General features: G+C 48.9%; 1 protein-coding gene and 1 non-coding gene across 2 annotated transcripts in view; both read left to right on the top strand.

Annotated features, from left to right (window-relative positions):
- FBLN1 (fibulin 1) overlaps nucleotides 1–6,234 on the top strand; it is a 102,763-nt gene extending 96,529 nt beyond the window's left edge. Inside the window, exon 17 of the mRNA XM_074936434.1 lies at nucleotides 5,131–6,234. Within this exon, the coding sequence (XP_074792535.1) occupies nucleotides 5,131–5,270 (140 nt within the window). The 3' untranslated portion in view covers nucleotides 5,271–6,234. The remainder of the gene's footprint in view (nucleotides 1–5,130) is intronic.
- An 8,432-nt stretch (nucleotides 6,235–14,666) lies between these two features.
- On the top strand, nucleotides 14,667–14,768 carry LOC141981141 (U6 spliceosomal RNA). The gene has a single exon (XR_012637683.1). It is a non-coding gene; the product is annotated as a U6 spliceosomal RNA (small nuclear RNA).
- The last annotated feature ends 4,281 nt before the right edge of the window (nucleotides 14,769–19,049 follow it).

Here is a 19,049-nt window from a genome sequence, read left to right as displayed (position 1 = left end):
ATTAATAGATTTTTATAGACTCTAAGGCAAGAAAGAATCATTATGGTCATCTACTCTGACCTACTCCATAAGACAGGCCAGCATAATATTTCACCTAGTAATTCCTGCATCAGGTTCATAGTTTGAGAAGACACCAAAAGTGGTGAGAAACCCTTGCCTACATTTAGTACACATGGTTATTTGGGACCCAAATACGCATACTGTCTTTGTTTAAAAAGCAAAAGACACAATAGGTGTGCAACCTGGAGCCTGTTTATGACCCACCTTTTAGTATTGCTTTGATTTCTGATGTAGGCACTGTCATATTGTACGTGCAACATTTGAGTACATCTGCAGCTGCTAGTAGCAAATATCTCCAATAGCCAGAAATGGGACACTTGGTGGGGAGGGCTCTGAGTTACTTCAGAGAATTCTTTCCCAGGTGTATGTGAGTTTTGCCCACATGCTCAGGGTCTAATTGATTGCCATATTTGGGGTTTTTCCCCAGGTCAGATTAGCAGTATACAACCAAGGAAAATCAGCAGTGACTGTAATATTTGAATGTAATAAACGGTGACTGTAATATTTGAATGTGTGTGCCCCAATTCCACATGGGGGTGCTAGGATGGCCAAGTTTGGTTGGACATATTATTGGAGGCTTCATCAAATGACAATCTTTAATTAAAAATTGATTGATAATTCCTGGCAACTCCAGGACAATCCTGGATGGCAACCCGTGGGGTTCAACCTTACAAGGGTGAGAAAGGTAATACTCAGAGCTATGTAAATTGACTTGCACTCGAGTTAATACAACCTAAGGTTGTATTGAGCTAGCTGTTTAACTCTGATTTACATGGCATGCTTCTGTATTTCAGGGACGGGGGAGGGGGCTGTAGATCATCCATTGCAATCACCAGAGCTACTCTATTACTGGTGTAAGTGAGATAAGAAACTGGCTGCTTTATTCCTGCAATTCTTGACTCTTGTGTATGTTCAAAATTGTAACCTTCCTGTTACTGTAAAGTATGTTTTTATACTTAATATTAATATTCAACTAAAAATGCTGGAAGGAGCCAGACCACAAAGCTGAACCCTACCTTTGGTCTGCCAAAATGCATCGTGAAACAACATGTTTGTGCAAATGCTGCCGTGACTGATAAATCTGCTTCATGTAAAAGCAGTCATAAGTACTACATGTGGCATTTTAGATGAAAGCTTTTGAAACAGTGATTGATACTAATAACCAAATGTGTGTATTAAATATACTGGGCCTGATTCTCAAGCGCTTTGCCCCTTGTGTAGTCACCTGCCCCTGTGCAAAGTGGGTGTAAAGCACCACAGTCATTGTGAAGGCAAGGAGAGAATTCTGATGGGGTAGCACTTTGTGCACATAAATGACTGAAGAAAATGCAAGGCCTTGGAGGATCAGACCCTTCTTAAAAACTGATGACAAATTATGGCACATGATCTACAATAATGTCTCAAAACAGCTTCCAGGACAACTGTAGCAGATTTACCGGAATCTGGATAACTGAATAGCCTTTGTCCTATACGGCCACATTACAAGCTTTTCAGCAGTTCTGGTGTATGGTTTTCTTCTGTGCTTGTAAGAGGAAAAGGATCAATTGTTCCATGTATCACTTGTTATCAAAAGGAAGAAACGGAAACTCTTGATGAGCAAATGTTACTGATTATTGTACACTGGGTGGTCCTACTGCATGTGTTTGTCCACCAGATCATTTTACAGTTAATTTCTTTCACATATCATAAAACCCTAATGTGGCACAGCAGGGAAGCTTCTCCAGAAATCAGACTTAGAGAGGGTTCAGCTTCATCTATACCACCTGTAAGGAAGCCTGGCCAAGCAGGTCCTACATATTTGATGGAGGAGGAGTTTTGTGTTCCACTGGCTTTTTAATTTTATTTCTGTTTTGCAATTTATTGCAGGGGCACTCCCTTTTTATTTTGTATACAAATCTAAATAGATAAAAAATATCTTTTTTAAAACAAAGAAGTATTGAAAGAATATAAGATACACCACATTCCACATATTTTTACCACAGCGAGTCTTAACAAAAACATCACACTTCAATTTTCTGTACAAAACTTTCATTTGAGCAGTATTTACTCCCGGGCCCATGATTAGTCTTGATTTTAAAGCAGCAGCAAAGTAACTATACAGGAACTGTCAAATTGTACACTGTGCCTTTGTTCTTTCCCTCTATCAGCTGCTTCTGAAAGCAAACTTAAATTTCACCTGTCTTTTACTAAGCACTTATTTGAATGAATCAGAAGAGACAATAAAGGTGAAATGTAATGGCATTTGGCTACAATCACCGCCCTGCACTTTAAGTGGGTTGCAGGGTTGGGAGGGGATTGGCTGGCTGGCTGGGAGAAGAGGGCAATGCTTTCTGGCTTGGAGGAGGAGGCGGGGGATGGAAAAGCAGTCAGTGTGGTGGATGACTCACCACTTAGGAATGAGGGGCCTGGGTCTGGCCCCTCCCCTCATTCACTTGGAACAGGCTGGGCAGCACCCACCCTTCCTCCCTATTAAGGTCACAAATAAGCCGGGTGATTAGCTATATCTGCTGTGGGCATTACGCTAGCTGCCCCGCTATGGGGGGCTGGGAAGGAATTTTTCCCTTACCACCATATTGGCCAGGTGCAGTGGGGAGTTTTTTGCCTTCCTCGCAGCAGGTTCAGGTGGGCTCTGTTCAGGCATAGCATGACGGGTGGTAGGCCATATATCGGAACTCTTTATTTAAGTGTATAATGGATGTTCAGTGCAGCTACTCCATATATTAAGGCAAAAAGAATGGATAAATGGTTTGGAAAAGGAATTAAGGAGACGTGCTTGGTAATTGAGCAAGCGGGGACAGTTGGGGACTCCTCTGATTGGTACAGAAGGGAGCCAACCCCCCATCATTATAGTCCACCTTAAGCCCTCCTACGAGAGGGAGAGGGTGGTTGGTAAGGTCCTGGCAAGGGAATTGCTGGAGGGACCTAGATGAAAAGGGGGGGAGCTGGTGGAAGCCCCCTCCCTTGGCATTGGCTGGAATTAGAGGTGCCTGGCAGTGGATCTGCTGGAGGGACATGAACGGAAAGGGGGGGGGAGAAGGGGCTGAAAAAAAGCCCTCACCACCACCACCCCAAGTGAATTGTGGGGGTTTTCACCTGCACTGCACATTTTATCCGCTGGGTTAATCCCAGACATCCAATAATAAAGTTGTGGCCTGATTAAACCCATATCTAATGTCTCCTGTCCTTCTTTCAGCATAGCCAGACACTAGCCATAATGCTCAGAAGTTCTGTACTGTAGCATCAACCATCTTAGACACAATTGCATGACTACATAAATTGTGGTGTGCAATCTGACTTTGAGTGAATAGATTAATGAGAGGTGAGACTAAAAATATTAAAGGATTACTCAATAGGAACACTAGCCCTTACCATCTGAACATTACTAAAGAACAAGAAAGAAATTAAGTGGATTAAATATTAGATGCTATTGATTGGATTCCATAGTGCAAATTCACATCATTGAGGTGGAAGATGATTTCCACAATAACGTCATGTAATATTATTAAAACACTTCCTACCATACAGGAAGGGGAATTCCAGAGATATTTTTTTTTCCCCCCTACACAGTGCTTGCCACCACAAGTCAATTTTACAAGGTGCAGGATGCTGGCCAAGAAAGCTTAAAAAAAAAAAAATGTAGGGGGAAAAGGATGCTTTAAAAGAAGTGTATTCATTAAATATGGCAAGCAAAATGAATGTGGTGAAAAGTTTGCTATTTTACTACATGCTGAAGATATTAGTCAGTATTTAAACAGGACAGAGCTGTAATGTCATCACTGCACTAGAAAAAAGGTGCTGACAGCCTACATAAGCAAACGTTTATCTCCACCATCAGATCTTAAGCCAATGTGTTCCTAGGGAACTGCTATAAGAATTCTTTTGGAATTCCATAAAGACGCTGTGCTATATGCTTTGAAACATAACCCCTAAGATCTAGAAGGAATACGACTAAAATAATCCACTCCAACTGTATTTCCTACCAAGTGAAATGCCACAGGAACACACCAGCTGTCAGAATCAAGTATTTGAAAAGGGGATTCTATACCAAATTCCTGATGTCTATCAGTTAGCTTTGGATTTAAACTTTAAACTTCCAAGTACGAATAATACAGTAGCTGCATGATATGTTTAATATGGAGAATAACATAGTTCACGGAATCAACCCTTGTGTAATTTTGACTTAGGGCAAAGCTCCCACTGACTTTAATGGTGCAGGATCAGGGCCTTAGCCCCCAGTTCCTGCAGCTATTCTGTTTGGCCGCAGAGGTCTGCCCATGCAGAAGAAATTGCAAGATTAGGCCTTAAAAAGTATAACTAATTGCTCCACTATCATTTTATTTGTTCATCATATGTCCCACTGCAGATGAACAATGTGAAAGTGATGTATTTAAAATGTGATCAGCTGTAACAACAGAGATTAGTTTTTAAAATTAAACAACATGTTTCAAATAACACTGGGCCAGATTCGGATAGTCACATTCCTTACTCACCTTGCATACTTACCTCCCTCCAGCTGTCATCCTACTGCCTTCAGTGGGATTGTTTATAATAATTTGGCCCACTATAATATGCAAATTGGTGGTGATTGATGTGTATATGAGAAGTGCTTATTAACAATTAGTGTTCCTTGTAATCTCTCCTGTCTGAAATAGAGTGGAAAGTTCATTCTTGGTGATCTATGTAGCCATCTCTTTGTACATTCTCTAGTATAATCTGCATCTTGCTTTACTTAAACAAATCAATGTTTTATGTTCTATTTTTAGAAAAATAGTTTGCATAGATTGGGCAAAAGGTGGAAGAAAATATTGGTAACTGCAGAGTATTCAGTGTTTCTTCCATTATCAGTGTTTTAGTAATGGTACTGAAAACAGGAGCTGGGGAAAATATGAAAGGGGAATAATCATTGCAGATGTAGCCCTTTTTGTACGTTTGCAAACCAGACTGACATTCTGTAAATGTAATTGTTAATCAAAAGTATTCACAAACCCCATATAGTCTACAATTAATCAGAAACCATTTGATTTCACTGCATTAAACTTCATTGCTTATTTTTGTTTTTTCCCCCCACAGGTGTAGTTCGTCAGGTGAAGCCCATTGTTGGACCTTTCCATGCCATTCTGAAACTGGAGATGAACTATGTGATTAAAGGGATTGTCTCTCATCGTAATATTGTCAACGTGCACATCTTTGTGTCTGAATATTGGTTTTAGTAGAGCTTTAAAATCTGAAACAAGCAAGCCACTGCAGACTAAATCCTTACCACAAACTATTATGTTATATGCCTGTTTGTAAAACCCAATAGTGTTTTGTTTTTTAATATTTGGAATATAGTTTAATTAAGACAAGTACCAAGCTATGTTGACTAGATGTAGGATGGAGCGAAATAAATGAACCTGATCTAATTGTGTTTATAAATAAGTACGGTATAAAAGTGCTCATCTGCTTAGTGAATTTAAATTTTTTTCTAAATGTTCAGGCAAATCTTAACTATTGCTCCTTTACCTGATAGCCAGCGCTATAAAGGACATGGAAGAAATGGACTAGCCATAGACCATTGTAATGAATATGTGGTACCACTGGAGGAAAGTCCAAAAAGTAATGAGTCATTTTGCCTCAAATTTTTGAGTGCCCAATTTGAAATATCTGAAAAGGCCTGATATTCAAAAAATGCCAAAATATCCACCCTCTGAAAATCAGGCCCCTTTAAATTAATTCAAGATGCGCATCCAAAATCAATTGTCATTTTTAAAATCTTGGCCTAAAGATTTAAAAAAACTGTTTGACCACAGTTAAGAGGAGTTGCAAAAGGAAGTAAAGCTAGCAAGAGGAACAAGTCTTTGCACATATCAGACAAAACACTCATGCTTTGTACCTCTTATTTGATTATAAAATGAAGCATGTGTTGGATCCAACTTAACCAAATACCTCTAATTTGAAATAATCTGTTGCAAGAATTACAGCATATTGCCTATACTCCAAACTAACATATACTCACCAGTACATTGGAATTCTAGATAAACACCTCCAGAAAGTAAAGCACAGTACAATATATATTTTTTAAACTTTGTAAAGAAACTAGTATGTTATGCTATAGACTTTTCTGAGCACCAGACCAAAACATATGCAATAATATAATGAAACTCTCTTAAATAAATTAATGTTGAATGTATGTTCGGGGCATCCAAGTAATGAAAATAATGTATCTTTTTATTACAAAAGTGAAAATAAACAGCTCCATGTTTGTTTTGGTCTGTAATTGAGAATCCTGAAGAAAAAAGATTTAGTGGGAAAATACCCATGTTTCTTCTTTTTCCTGCTTATCTGAGAAACACACACACAAACAAACACACAACCCTGCCAGTTCATCCACCCATTATTAGACAGAAACACTTGCCTTTTAACTAGCATATAGGTTCTTTATCCAAACCTCACTGAAGTCGATGGGAGGCCAGTCTACCTCAGGCACAAACTGGGAGTTTATAACAAAAACAAACATTCTCACATATAAGTTTTGACTAAAGAATATTTGATTGGTTGTATTAAATTACACCTTACTTACTGAACACTTCCTGGATTACTGTACATAATTTGGCTTTCAGGATGCCATCATGAAACAGTGATAATCTAAAACATGTCCAGTGTTCTCAAAGGCTCCCTGGACAATACTCAGTGTCTCCTTAAATAGTTTCCATATTTAGATAGAAAGATGTTGGGGTAGCAAGTGGATTCAGAGCAGGTGCCTTTCATCATTCAACCAACTGAAGGAGATTTTTGGATAACCCCAAATCACAAGGAACACCTTGTCTTCAGCCATTTTAAATTGTTCTTTAAAAAACAAAACAAAAAAACGCCCACTTTATTATATTGAATTAATAGTGTCTGAGAAAATGGAGATGAGAAAGATCCATTGAGTCATCTAATTCTCCTCCTAGCCAATGCAGGGAAAATAAATAGCATCAGTATTAAAAACCAGGAAAACTGGTTCCATCTGATTTTCTAGATTGTAGTTTGTGACTGCTCATTTCCTGTAGAGTTAGTTGCATCAGAAAGAACTTTAGTTCAGTAAAATATAACTTTTAGGCTCAAAGTAATGAACAAACTCATTTACAACCTCCTTTACTCTTATTCCTCTACCTCCACTCCTATCCAGTCCACTTTTTTGGATAAAATACTGAAAATGAGGATGGCAAACGATAAAACCTGGAACAGACAGAGAAAAAGCCATCCACCGGAGGAACACCAGCTGGGGAATCTACAAATCGCCATGGAGGGGGCCTAAGACTGAGTAACTTTCGAACTGTGCTCTCGTGTGGGGGGAGGCCTTGACTGTGTCTTCACTGTGTCTGTAGGGACACAGGGGGTGTGGCTCGGAGCTTACCCCCGATCCATCTGTGTCCTCCCAACCCCTACACTACCATCTTCACCCCCCCACACTCCACCATCTTTGCTGGCTGTCCAACATCTGCCTCTGGACTCAGCTGCTTGCCCTGATTCCACCGCGTAGGCCAGAAACACCAGCGAACCAAACAGGACTCTCTGGACAAGTGTACGGTGGTTCATGTACCCCCCCCTGAATTGTCCATCCCACAGCTTGTCCCTTTCTACCTGACCCCAACTCCTGTTAATCACCTGCCACCGCCCCCTCTGGGGCATCGGCAATGGAGGGCACCAGGGTGACCTCCTCCACTGCCATGCCCATCGGCTCCCCAGACTCTAGGGAAGCCCCCCCAGCCGGCGGGAAAGGCCAGGGCAAGAAGAAGGGGAAGGGCCCCGCTAAAACCACCGGACTCTCCATGGCAGGGGCCACCCCCACTGCTGCAGCCCCGCCACAAACCACGGCATCCTCCCCCGCTGCCCCCTCCACCAGCAATGCGGATGTCTCTCTCTCAGCCCCCAGGATGTATGCCCGGGCGGCGGCAGCCCCCCAACCTGCCACCTCGTCATCTCTCCTGCCCACCGCCTCCACCACCATCAATAGCAGCCGGGGCCCCTTTCCCACCATGACAAGGAAGCACGATGTCCGATGCCTCCTGGTGCTCGCCTCGCCCCACGTGGAGACCTACGTGCGGGCGTTGGCGAGGGTGGTGGGGCCCTCGGCCATTGTGGCGGCCTCCAAAATGTACAGGAAGGTTGTCTTCTTCTTAGCATCGGAGGCTGCCACCCAGGAAGCGGTGAAGAGGGGCCTGGCGGTGGGGGGGGTGTTTGTCCCCCTAGAGCCGCTAGAAGACCTGGGCATCTGCCTGGTCCTGACCTCTGTCCCTCCTTTTCTCCCCAATGCTGCCCTGTTACCCGCCCTTTCCACCCTGGGGAAACCTGTTTCTGTTATCAGCCCTCTCCCGTTGGGCTGCAAGGACCCCACCCTTAGTCACACCTTTTCCTTCCGCCGGCAAGTGCAGCTTCTACTGCCATTGGCAGCGCGTGACGGAGAGGCGCTCGAGGGGTCCTTCCTAGTCCCCCACCAGGGGGCCCATTACCGGGTGTACTTTTCCACAGGGGAAAGTCGGGGCATGTCCAGAGGGACTGCCCCTTAGCCCGGCAAGGAGGGGCACCTGGGATCCCCGAGACCCGTCAGGACATTGGCCCCGTCATTGCCAACACCCCTGGCCACCTGGTACCCGGACCCACCCCCCCTCCTCTTCGGACCACCACTACTCCCGCTCAGGCCCAAGGGGCACCTCCCCTACAATGCCCAGATGAGCGGGAGAGCCCCGCCCTTGCTGCTGACAATCTAGAGGGGCCTATGGAGGAGGGCGTGGCAAAGATACCACCAGGCATGGGAGAGAGCCTGCCCCAGGGAGAATCCTCCCTCTCTTATGCTGCCCCACCGTTCCCCCTCCAAGTCCCTGAGCCATCGCCTTTACCCCTGCTAACCAGCCCCTAGATGATGCCATGGAGGGCTGGGCCCTAGTCCAGGGGAAGTGAGGCAAGCGGAAGGCTCGAGCTCCGCCTCATCTACCTGAGGCAGAGGCCCCCCCGAAGACCAGGAAGGGGGGCACCGATGCCGAACCTTCTCCTTTGCCCGCGAGTGCGTCTCATTCACCGGTGTCAGCCGGGAAAGACGTGGCAGCACCGGAGGGTAGTGTCTCCCCTCCACGGGAGACCCTCCCCTCCGAGACCCTCGAAGAAGCCCCTTCTGTCCTGACACTACCCGAAGCCCCCGTGAACCCCGAGGCAACCATCGTGGTGGGTGCCGGCAGGGAGAACCCCAGGGTGGCGGAAAGTGTCCTCTCCTCCATGTTCGAGGAGATCAAGGCCTTAGATCTGACCCCGGTCGCCCAGGGGGAGGACGACCTTTTGCCAGCAAATCTCGATCTGGGTGACCTCACTCCACCCCTCTTTTCCCCATGCTCCCTCCCCTTAACTGCTGCTTCCGCTCCCACCTCCGAGGAGCCCCTGGACTCCTCCACCGACCTGGCTGCTGATGGCACCCCGCTGACGACCACCGAGCCTGCTCAGGTGACAGCCGGCGCCACGCGGCCGGGGCACGAGTCGCCAGGGGCACCCCCAGTTGGTGCGGAGCAATCGACTTCCTTCCCGGGCGGGGGCCTTACAGAAGATAATCCACCTCCTGATGCTGTGGCCGCTAAATCCACCACAGAGCACGCACCAAGTGTCACTGAGAGCTCCCTCCCCATCCCCTTAACCCTCGAGCCTGATCGGGAGGCGCCACCATCCAGCTACTTGCCTCCTGAAAGCCAGAACCTTGCCTCTGCCCCTGCCCCTGCCCCTATCCAATTTGCCTCCTGCAATGTCATTACTGCCCCCGGGCCTGTCTCCTTCCCTTTCCCAATTGATGACCCCCAGGGAGCGGCCTTTGTGTTCTCCTGCCCCGACCTATTAGGAGCTGCTATTTTCCCTCCACCGCCCCCTATCACTCCAGAGCTTGAGGCGAGCCTAGAAGCTCCAGCCCATCAGGCACCCCGTCGGGGGTCCGCACCCTGCTTGTGTGTTTTAGTAGACCACAGGGCTGCACCAAGGGCCCTGCCGGGGAACAACCGGGAAACCGTAACCCCACCCCCTCATGAGCTGCGAGGAGAACTGCGGAAGTTTTTAGAGGATGTCCGTGGCTCCCACAACAAGGTACAACTTGCTCTCCAGCGATGGGGGGACTTTTCTCAAATCCTCCGGCCACAAGGGTCCTCATGGGGGAAGGTAAAGGGACGGGGAAGCAGGATGCCGCGGCCTACTGGCTGGTCCGCGTCTTCCGTGAACAATTAGTCACCTACGGGATGGGTCACAGACTGCTGCGTGGCCTGCTGGGAGATGCGAGCGTCCCTGCCAGTGAGGACCCCCCCGACCCTCTCATGACCCCCCATGACATCTCTCACCATCGCAACGTTGAACACTCGGGGTTGTAGGATGGCTCTCTGCAGGTCCCAGGTGCTCTCCTTCTTTCAGGAGGGAGGGTACTCTGTGGTTTTCCTGCAGGAGACCCATATGGACCCGACCGCCGAAGACAGTTGACGGCTGGAGTGGGGGGACAGGGTCTACTTTAGCCATGCCACGGTTCGACAGGCTGGAGTGGCGACCCTGTTCTCCCCCAACCTGTGGCCCGAGGTGCTAGGGGTCGCTGAGGCCGTGCCTGCTGCATCTCCGGGTCCGTATGGAGGGGCTCGTGGTTAACCTCGTTAACGTCTATGCCCCAACATCGGGCCCGGAGCGGCTGCAATTCTACCAGCGGGCGTCCGCCTTCCTCGGCATCTTAGATTCTCATGAGTGCCTGGTCCTGGGAGGGGACTTTAACACCACCCTCAAGGAACAGGAGCACTCGGGGACCGAGCAGAGCCTGGTCGCCGTGGACACCCTCCGGGAGATAGTCGAACATCACTCCCTAGTGGACATCTGGCGTGACCACCACCCGGATGACACTTCCACATTCACCTTTGTCCGGGTGGAAGCCCATTGGTCGAGCCACTCCCAGTTGGACCACATTTATTTATCACGCGTCCATCTCTCACGAGCCCACTCCTCCAAACTTCGGCTGGCCCCATTTTCTGACCATCATCTAACCACCGTGACAGCCTCCCTCTGTGCGGAGAGGCCGGAGCCAGCCTATTGGCATTTTAACAACAGCCTGTTGGAGGATGAGGGCTTCGTGACATCCTTCCGGGAATTCTGGCTGGCCTGGTGAGGGCAGCGGTGTGCCTTCCCTCGGCGCGGCGATGGTGGGACTTGGGGAAGGTGTGCGCCAGGCTTTTCTGCCGCAACTACACCTGGGGCACCAGCCGACGGAGAAATGTGGTGATAGAGCAGTTGGAACGGGAGGTCTTAGAGCTGGAGAGGCGTCTGGCTGCCAGCCCTGAGGACCCGCTCCTCTGCGGAGCGTGCCGGGAGAAGCGGGAGGAGCTCCGGGCCCTCGAGGACCATCGGGCCCGGGGCGCCTTTGTTCAATCCCGCATCCGCCTCCTCGAGAGATGGATTGTGGCTCCCGCTTCTTCTATGCCCTGGAGAAAACGAGGGGGGCCAAGAAACACGTCACCTGCCTCCTGGCAGAAGACGGCACCCCCCTCACGGAACCGGTGGAGATGTGCAGGAGGGCCCGAGCCGTCTATGCAAGTCTTTTCTCCCCAGATCCGACCGACCCTGGCACTTGCAGAGTGCTCTGGGAGGAGCTCCCTAAGATCAGCACGAGCGACCGAGACTGGCTAGAGTTGCCTCTCACTCTGGCCGAGTTCTCGGAAGCCCTCCGTCGTATGCCCGCTAATAAGTCTCCATGCATGGACGGGCTGACCGTGGAGTTCTACAGCGTGTTTTGGGACGTCCTCGGCCCAGGCCTAGTCACCGTCTGGGCCGAGTCTCTGCAGAGCGGGGTCCTCCCTCTTTCGTGCAGGCGAGCTGTGCTCGCCTTATTGCCGAAGAAGGGGGACCTCCGCGATTTACAAAATTGGCGTCCCGTCTCGCTCCTCAGCACGGACTACAAAATCGTAGCGAAAGCAATCTCGCTGCAGCTAGGGTCTGTGCTGGCAGACGTGATCCACCCAGACCAGACCTACACTGTCTCGGACCGCAGTATCTTTGATAACCTATTTCTGGTTCGGGACCTTTTGGAACTTGGGTGTAGAGATGGTCTGTCGTTCGCCTTCCTGATCCTAGATCAGGAGAAGGCGTTCGATAGGGTGGACCACGGGTACCTCCTGAACACTATGCGAGCATTTGGCTTCGGACCCCAGTTTGTGGGTTTTCTCCAGGTGCTGTACGCCTCCGCAGAGTGTCTGGTTAAGCTCTACTGGACCCTGACTGAACCGGTCAGCTTCGGGCGAGGAGTATGGCAGGGGTGCCCCCTCTCGGGCCAGCTGTACGCTCTGGCAATCGAGCCCTTCCTCTGCCTCCTCTGCAGGAGGTTGACAGGGTTGGTGCTGTGGGAGCCGGAGCTGCAGCTGGCCCGTTGGCGTACGCCGATGACATGCTCCTCGTGGTCCAGGACTCAGGTGACTTCGCGCGGGTGGAGGCTTGCCAGGCCATCTATTCGGCAGCCTCCTCCGCCCGGGTCAACTGAGTCAAGAGCTCTGGCTTGGCGGTAGGAGACTGGCGGCAGGTGAGCTCCCTCCCACCTGCGCTTCAGACCATCCAGTGTAGCGCGGGTCCGCTGCTCTACCTTGGCACTCACCTTTCTGCCATGCATCCCTCTCCGCCAGAGAACTGGGAAAATTTAGAGGGCGGGGTGATAGAGCGGCTCCGGAAATGGACGGGACTACTCCGATGTCTCTCCCTTCGTGGGAGAGCACTGGTGCTTAATCAACTAGTCCTGTCCAAGCTCTGGTACCTGCTCAACACCCTGGTCCCGGCCCCGGGTTTCCTGACCAACCTCCGGACATCGATTCTGGGGTTCTTTTGGTCAGGAATGCACTGGGCCTCTGTCTGCACACTCCGGTCTGCGTCTTCCGCCTCCAGGACCTACAGAGGCTCCTTTATAGTGCAGGCAGTTTGGCGTGGAGCATACTGGCGCACGCCATCCTCCGCCACGTCCGAAGGCTCTGATATGACCGGCAGCTCTTTTATCTCTGTCCAGGAGGTCTTCCGCGAGACCTCTCCAGGCTGCCGGTCTTCTACCAGGACCTCCTCCGAACTTGGAAACGGTTTTTAATGACCAGGTCCGTGGCGGCCACCGAGGGGGCAGATCTCCTCGCGGAGCCCCTGCTACACAACCCCCAGCTCCATGTGCAGGTGGCGGAGTCCCGCTCGGTGCGCCAGAGCTTGATCCTGGCAGAAGTCATGAGAGTCGGAGACCTCCTGGACTACGACCGGGGAGATTGGCTGGATCCCCTGATGCTCGCTCGGCGCATGGGGCTCTCCAGACCTCGTACCCCCCGGCACGTACTTCAGGAGGTGAAGGCCGCTTTGCCGGCTGCTGCTCGAGCGTATCTCTATCAGGTCCTGCTCGAGGGCACACCCCGCCCACCCTCTACCCCAGGCCCGCCGGACCTTTTAGTTGGACCCCTGCCCGGTAGACCCATTCGACCCCCTCACCCCTTTACGGCGAGCCGGCTGCATGAACTGCAGCCGGTATGCTTCCAAACCGCACCAAGGAAACATCTATACACGCTTGTGCTCCACACCCTTCACGCCCTCACCCTAGTGTCCCGCCCCGACACAAAGTGGCGAGACCTTCTGCCACCTTTGGAGGGTGAGCAGCCCCGGTGGGCCAGCCTATATTCCACCTTGGTTCCGAGGCCCATCGGGGACATCAGTTGGCGGCTCCTTCACGGAGCTGTGCGCACGGGCACGTACTTGGCGCGGTTCAACCCCATCCCAGATACCTGTCCCTTTTGCGGTGTGAGGGAAACCCTGGCGCACGTATATTTGGAGTGCGCCAGGCTGCAGTCCCTGTTCTGGCTCCTCACAAATCTTTTATTACGTTTTTGGTTGCATTTTTCCCCTCATCTTTTTATTTATGCACTCCCCATCCGTGGCCTCACAAAGTCGCGGGATCTCCTAGTTAACCTCCTCCTGGCCCTGGCTAAAATGGCCATCTATAAAACCAGAGAGAGGAGGTTGGCCGATGGCGTTTCCTGTGACTGTGGGGCCGTTTTCCGATCCTCGGTCTGTTCACGTATCCGGGCGGAGTTCCTCTGGGCGGCGTCCACCGACTTCCTTGATGCTTTTGAAGAGCGGTGGGCGCTGTCCGAGGCTCTCTGCTCGGTGTCCCTGTCCGGCTCCCTTTGTTTTGACCCTTTGATTGTGGGAGAGAGTAAGGGACCCCAGCCCCAGCCATTGCTGCTGCGGACACCACCACCTTAGAGGGGTCCTTTCATACGTGGGTGCATGTGCCCCCCCCCCTGGATTGTCCACCCCACAGCCTGCCCCTTTTGTTGGGTGCTTTCAGAGGAGGGAATTGTTGGTGACACTCGGGCGTGGTGCCAGCTAACTTGAGGGGGTGGCAGACCTTGAGAGTCGATGAAGCCCCCTCGCTCTGGGCCACCAGGTAACTCAGAATGGTGGAAGACCACGAGAGTCGAGGAAGCCCCCCGCTCTGGGCCCAGGCAAGCTTGAACACTTCCCGCCCCTGAAGCTAATGAGAAAACAGTTGTGATTGGTTGCTGTGTTACACATTGCATATGCTGTTGTTTTGTTTTGTAAGTGTGTTATGCAAATAAAAAATTACTCTCGTATTAAAAAATATATATATATACTAAAATTGGAATGATACAGAGAAGATTAGCATGGCCCCTGCGCAAGGATGGCAAATCTGTGAAGCGTTCCATATCACTCTCCTGTAGCCATCTGGCCCGACCCTGTCACAGCACATAAGAAGACGGTGCCCAAGCGACAGTGCATTTGAAAAGGCCCATATGGGCCATTTATTCCAATAAGTGCCTAGAATATATTGGGCTTGTAAATAAATGCTTCAGGTGTTTCTATACTAATGTGTGTGTCTACAGTTCACTGTGGGTGCAAAAGATGCACATGCAAATTTGGTTTATGCAAAAATGGGGGTGCAAATTGGACTGACAAAAAGGGAGCTTGGGCTTTTGAAAACACTGGTCAATGTGAAGACTTGAACATTTCCCTCTTCACATTTCAGTAGCTTGGAATTAGTTTTTCCACAGATGGCTTTGATTGTGGCTCTGATCTCTGACTTTTCTCTGTTCCATAGTGTAGTTAAAGTATCTATGTTATATAGAAAATTAGATCCATATTTTATGTCTTTGTCTCCAATAACTTAATTATTATTTCTCTTCTGTGTAAAAAAGTGTGGGCAAAACCTTGCCTTTGCAAGTCTCAGGCATGCAGAGGGGAGGGAGGAGAGCAGAGCCAGCAATATAGTAGGTTCAGCAACCATCTTTTCCAGCAAAGGGCATGATGACTGAGAGTAGCTTGGTGGGAGTGTGCTTTGGGGTGCCTGTTTACTGCTGCCTGAAAAAAGGATCAGTATGCACACGCTTTAGTATGTGCTTCTGGCTACATAATAGGCGCAGAGGGGGCTGGGCCTGAGTATAACCCCAGTTTATCAGAGCCTGCTCCCCTTCAAGCTGTGATCTCTTGGCTGGGGCACTTGCTACCTAATAAGCATTAGAATACTTGAGGGAGAATGAGCACTGAGTTCTCATCCCAAGTCATCACATCCATTCTTAGCTCTACCACTAACACACTATGTGAGCCTGAGGAAAAATATTGAATTTTCGTTACCTTATCCATAAAATGGGGATAATACTTAATAACTAGAGCTGGTCGAAACTTTTCTGATAGAATGCTGGTTTGTCTAAATTGATACATTCCATTTGAATGTTCATGTAATATTGTTTTAAAAAATAGAAAAGCTGCATTTTAATAAGGATGAAACATTCTGTGCGGACCTTAGCAAAACAGAATGTGTTTGCTTTTTCACTTCGGAATGACTTTTTGAACTTTATTTCATTTTATATTCTATTATAAATTATAATAAAACATAAAAAGTGAAAATTGGAAAAAAAGGTTCAGTTTTATTGAAATGAAATGTTTTGATTGACCCAAAATAAATTTTTTTGAAAATTTTATTTCACAGAATATTTCAAAATTTGACATTGCATTCTGATTTGGAACAAATTTTGAAATGGACATTCTGGTTCCTCCACAGCTCTATTAATTACTTACCTGACCACTACCACCAATCAAAATTTTTCAGACACAAAGCTGTTTTGGTTGAAAACTGGTCTTTTTTCCTAAGGACTTGTCTACGTGATGCTTTAGTTCGCACCAGAGGAGTGCAAAATTTAGTCCGCACTAGCATGCTGTGCACTAACTTGCCCACACAGACTCTGCTGGCATTCACCAAAAGTTCCTTAGTGTGGATTAATGAAGACCTGTTTCAGACTGTACGACATTAACATGTACTAGCGAACTTTTGGTGAGCACCAGCAGGGGCCATATGGGGCAGTTAGTGCACGACACACTAGTGTGGACAAAAATTTGCACTCCTCTGGTGTGGACTAAAGCGCCATGTAGACAAGCCCTAAAACAAAGTTTTTCACACAAAAAATGTCAACTTTGTTGAAATATTTTTGTGTTCATGGAAAATGTGGTTTTTTATCACAATTTTTGAAGGTATTATTAAAATAGTCATTGAAAATTTTGTTGACTGAAAACTATTTTTGTGGCAAATTAAAAATGTTGATAACCATTTTCAAAATAGAAAAGGAGTACTTGTGGCACCTTAGAGACTAACAAATTTATTTGAGCATAAGCTTTCGTGAGCTACAGCTCTGAAACCTGTCATTTTCAAAATAGTTTCCATTTAAAAATATGAAAAAAATGGGTCAATTTAAATGGTAAAAACAACTTAAAATTTTTGAAAGTTTTTCCAAAACTAATTTTTGTTTGTTTTGTATTTTTACCCCATTCACAGGGGCATTCAGATGATTATTTAATTAATTACTATCTAGCTATCCAAGGGTTTACACTGCCATTCATCACTGTAGTATTTAAGTGTTTCTCTGTCAAATCAAGAGTGATAGCAAAGACCCTACTAGATTTAATGGTGTCTCTGGCACTTCTCCCTTTTGTAGGTCAAAATGGTGCTTGGGATAGGGTGCTTCTTTTTTGGGGCGGGGAGAGGACTTGTTAGGACATAGGGGGTGTCAACGTTGTGAGTGTCATTCTTATGGTGGAAAGACTTTCAAAAGGGAAGGCTTTGTTGAGATTCCAAAAGACTGTCAGACTCTGGAAGTTTGTTCAATAGCTGGATCCCTTCAGTCAGGGGTTGAGAGTCACTTTGAGCATGTACAGTGCTATATAAATGCTGAGGACAATGATTATTTTCTCACTAAAGAAAATCTAGATATCATAACCTAGTAAATGTAACTTTAAGTCTGATGTAACCATACACTAATGAGCTAATGTAACCAGGAACTAAACTTTGCCCAGAGCAGGGGTCTCAAACTCAAATGACCATGAGGGCCACATGACGACTAGTGCATTGGCCCAAGGGCTGCATCACTGACACCCCCACATCGCTGCACCCGGCCCCACCCCCACTCCACCCCTTCCATGAGGTCCTGCCCCTTCCCTGACTCTTCCCACCCCTTCCCTGATGTTCCCACCCCTTCCCCCAGGGGCTGCAGGAAGGGTGCAGGGTGTGGCGGGGGCTCAGGCCAGGGAGTTGGGGTGTGGAGTGCAGGAGGGGTGAGGGGTGCAGCAGGAGGTCAGGGTGCAGGGTGTGGCAGGGGGCTCAGGGCAGAGGGTTGGGGTGCAGCAGGGGGCTCAGGGCAGAGTGTTGGGGTGTGGGGTGCAGGATGGGTGAGGGGTGCAGCAGGGGGTCAGGGTGCAGGGTGTGGCAGGCGGCTCAGGGCATGGAGTTAGGGTGCTGGATGTGGCAGGGGGCTCAGGGCAGGGAGTTGGGGTACATGAGGGGTGCAGGATGCAGCAGGGGGCTCAGGGCAGGGAATTGGGGTGCAGGAGGGGTGTGGGATATGGCAGGGGGATCAGGGCAAGGAGTTGGGGTGCAGGAGGGGTTCAGGCTCTGGGGTGGCAGCAGCGCACACCAGGGCCACGGCAGGCTCCCTGCCTGCCCTGGCCCCCGGCCCAGCTCCCTGCCTGCCCGGGCCCCTGGCCCTGCTCTGCTCCAGGAAGCAGCCGGAACCAGGTCCCTGCCGGGGGGGAAGAGGGGCAGAGGGCTCCGCGTTGCTCTCGCTTCAAGATACCTCCCCTGAAGCTCCCATTGGCCGCGGTTACCCATTCCCAGCCAATGGGAGCTACGGGGGGCAGTGCCTGGAAGCGAGAGTAATGCACAGAGTCCTCTGCCGCCCCGGGGCTGCAGGGACATGGTTCCGTGCACCACGGGGGAGCAATCCCATGGCCAGATTCGGCCTGCAGGCTGTTGTTTGCCCACCCCTGGCCTGGAAGTAGGCAGAGAGGTGCAGGGAGCTTGGCGGGCTGCACGAAAGAACCCTGCAGGCCGCATGTTTCAGACCCCTGGCCTAGAGAGTCATTTCCTGAGCCGGGGTGTATCACAGCAGCTGCTTACTTAGCATCCCCTTGTGGCCAGTGGTCACTCTACACCACCTAGACAAAAAAGAAAAGGAGTACTTGTGGCACCTTAGAGACTAACCAGTTTATTTGAGCATAAGCTTTCGTGAGCTACAGCTCACTTCATCGGATGCATTCAGTGGAACATACAGTGAGGAGATTTATATACACACAGAACATGAAAAAATGGGTGTTTATCATGCACACTGTAAGGAGAGTGATCACTTAAGATGAGCTATTACCAGCAGGAGAGTGGGGGGTGTGGGAAGAAAACCTTTTGTAGTGATAATCAAGGTGGGCCATTTCCAGCAGCTAACAAGAACGTCTGAGGAATGGGGGGGGGACGGGGGGGCATAAACAAGGGGAAATAGTTTTACTTTGTGTAATGACTCAACCACTCCCAGTCTCTATTCAAGCTTAAGTTAATTGTATCCAATTTGCAAATTAATTCCAATTCAGCAGTCTCTCGTTGGAGTCTGTTTTTGAAGTTTTTTTGTTGAAGAATAGCCACTTTTAGGTCAGAAATCGAGTGACCAGAGAGATCGAAG

This window comes from Natator depressus, chromosome 1, assembly GCF_965152275.1.
Source record: "Natator depressus isolate rNatDep1 chromosome 1, rNatDep2.hap1, whole genome shotgun sequence".
Lineage (NCBI taxonomy): Eukaryota > Metazoa > Chordata > Testudines > Cheloniidae > Natator > Natator depressus.
Note: the sequence above shows the minus strand (reverse complement) of the source record. Positions and strands in the feature narration are given on the sequence as shown.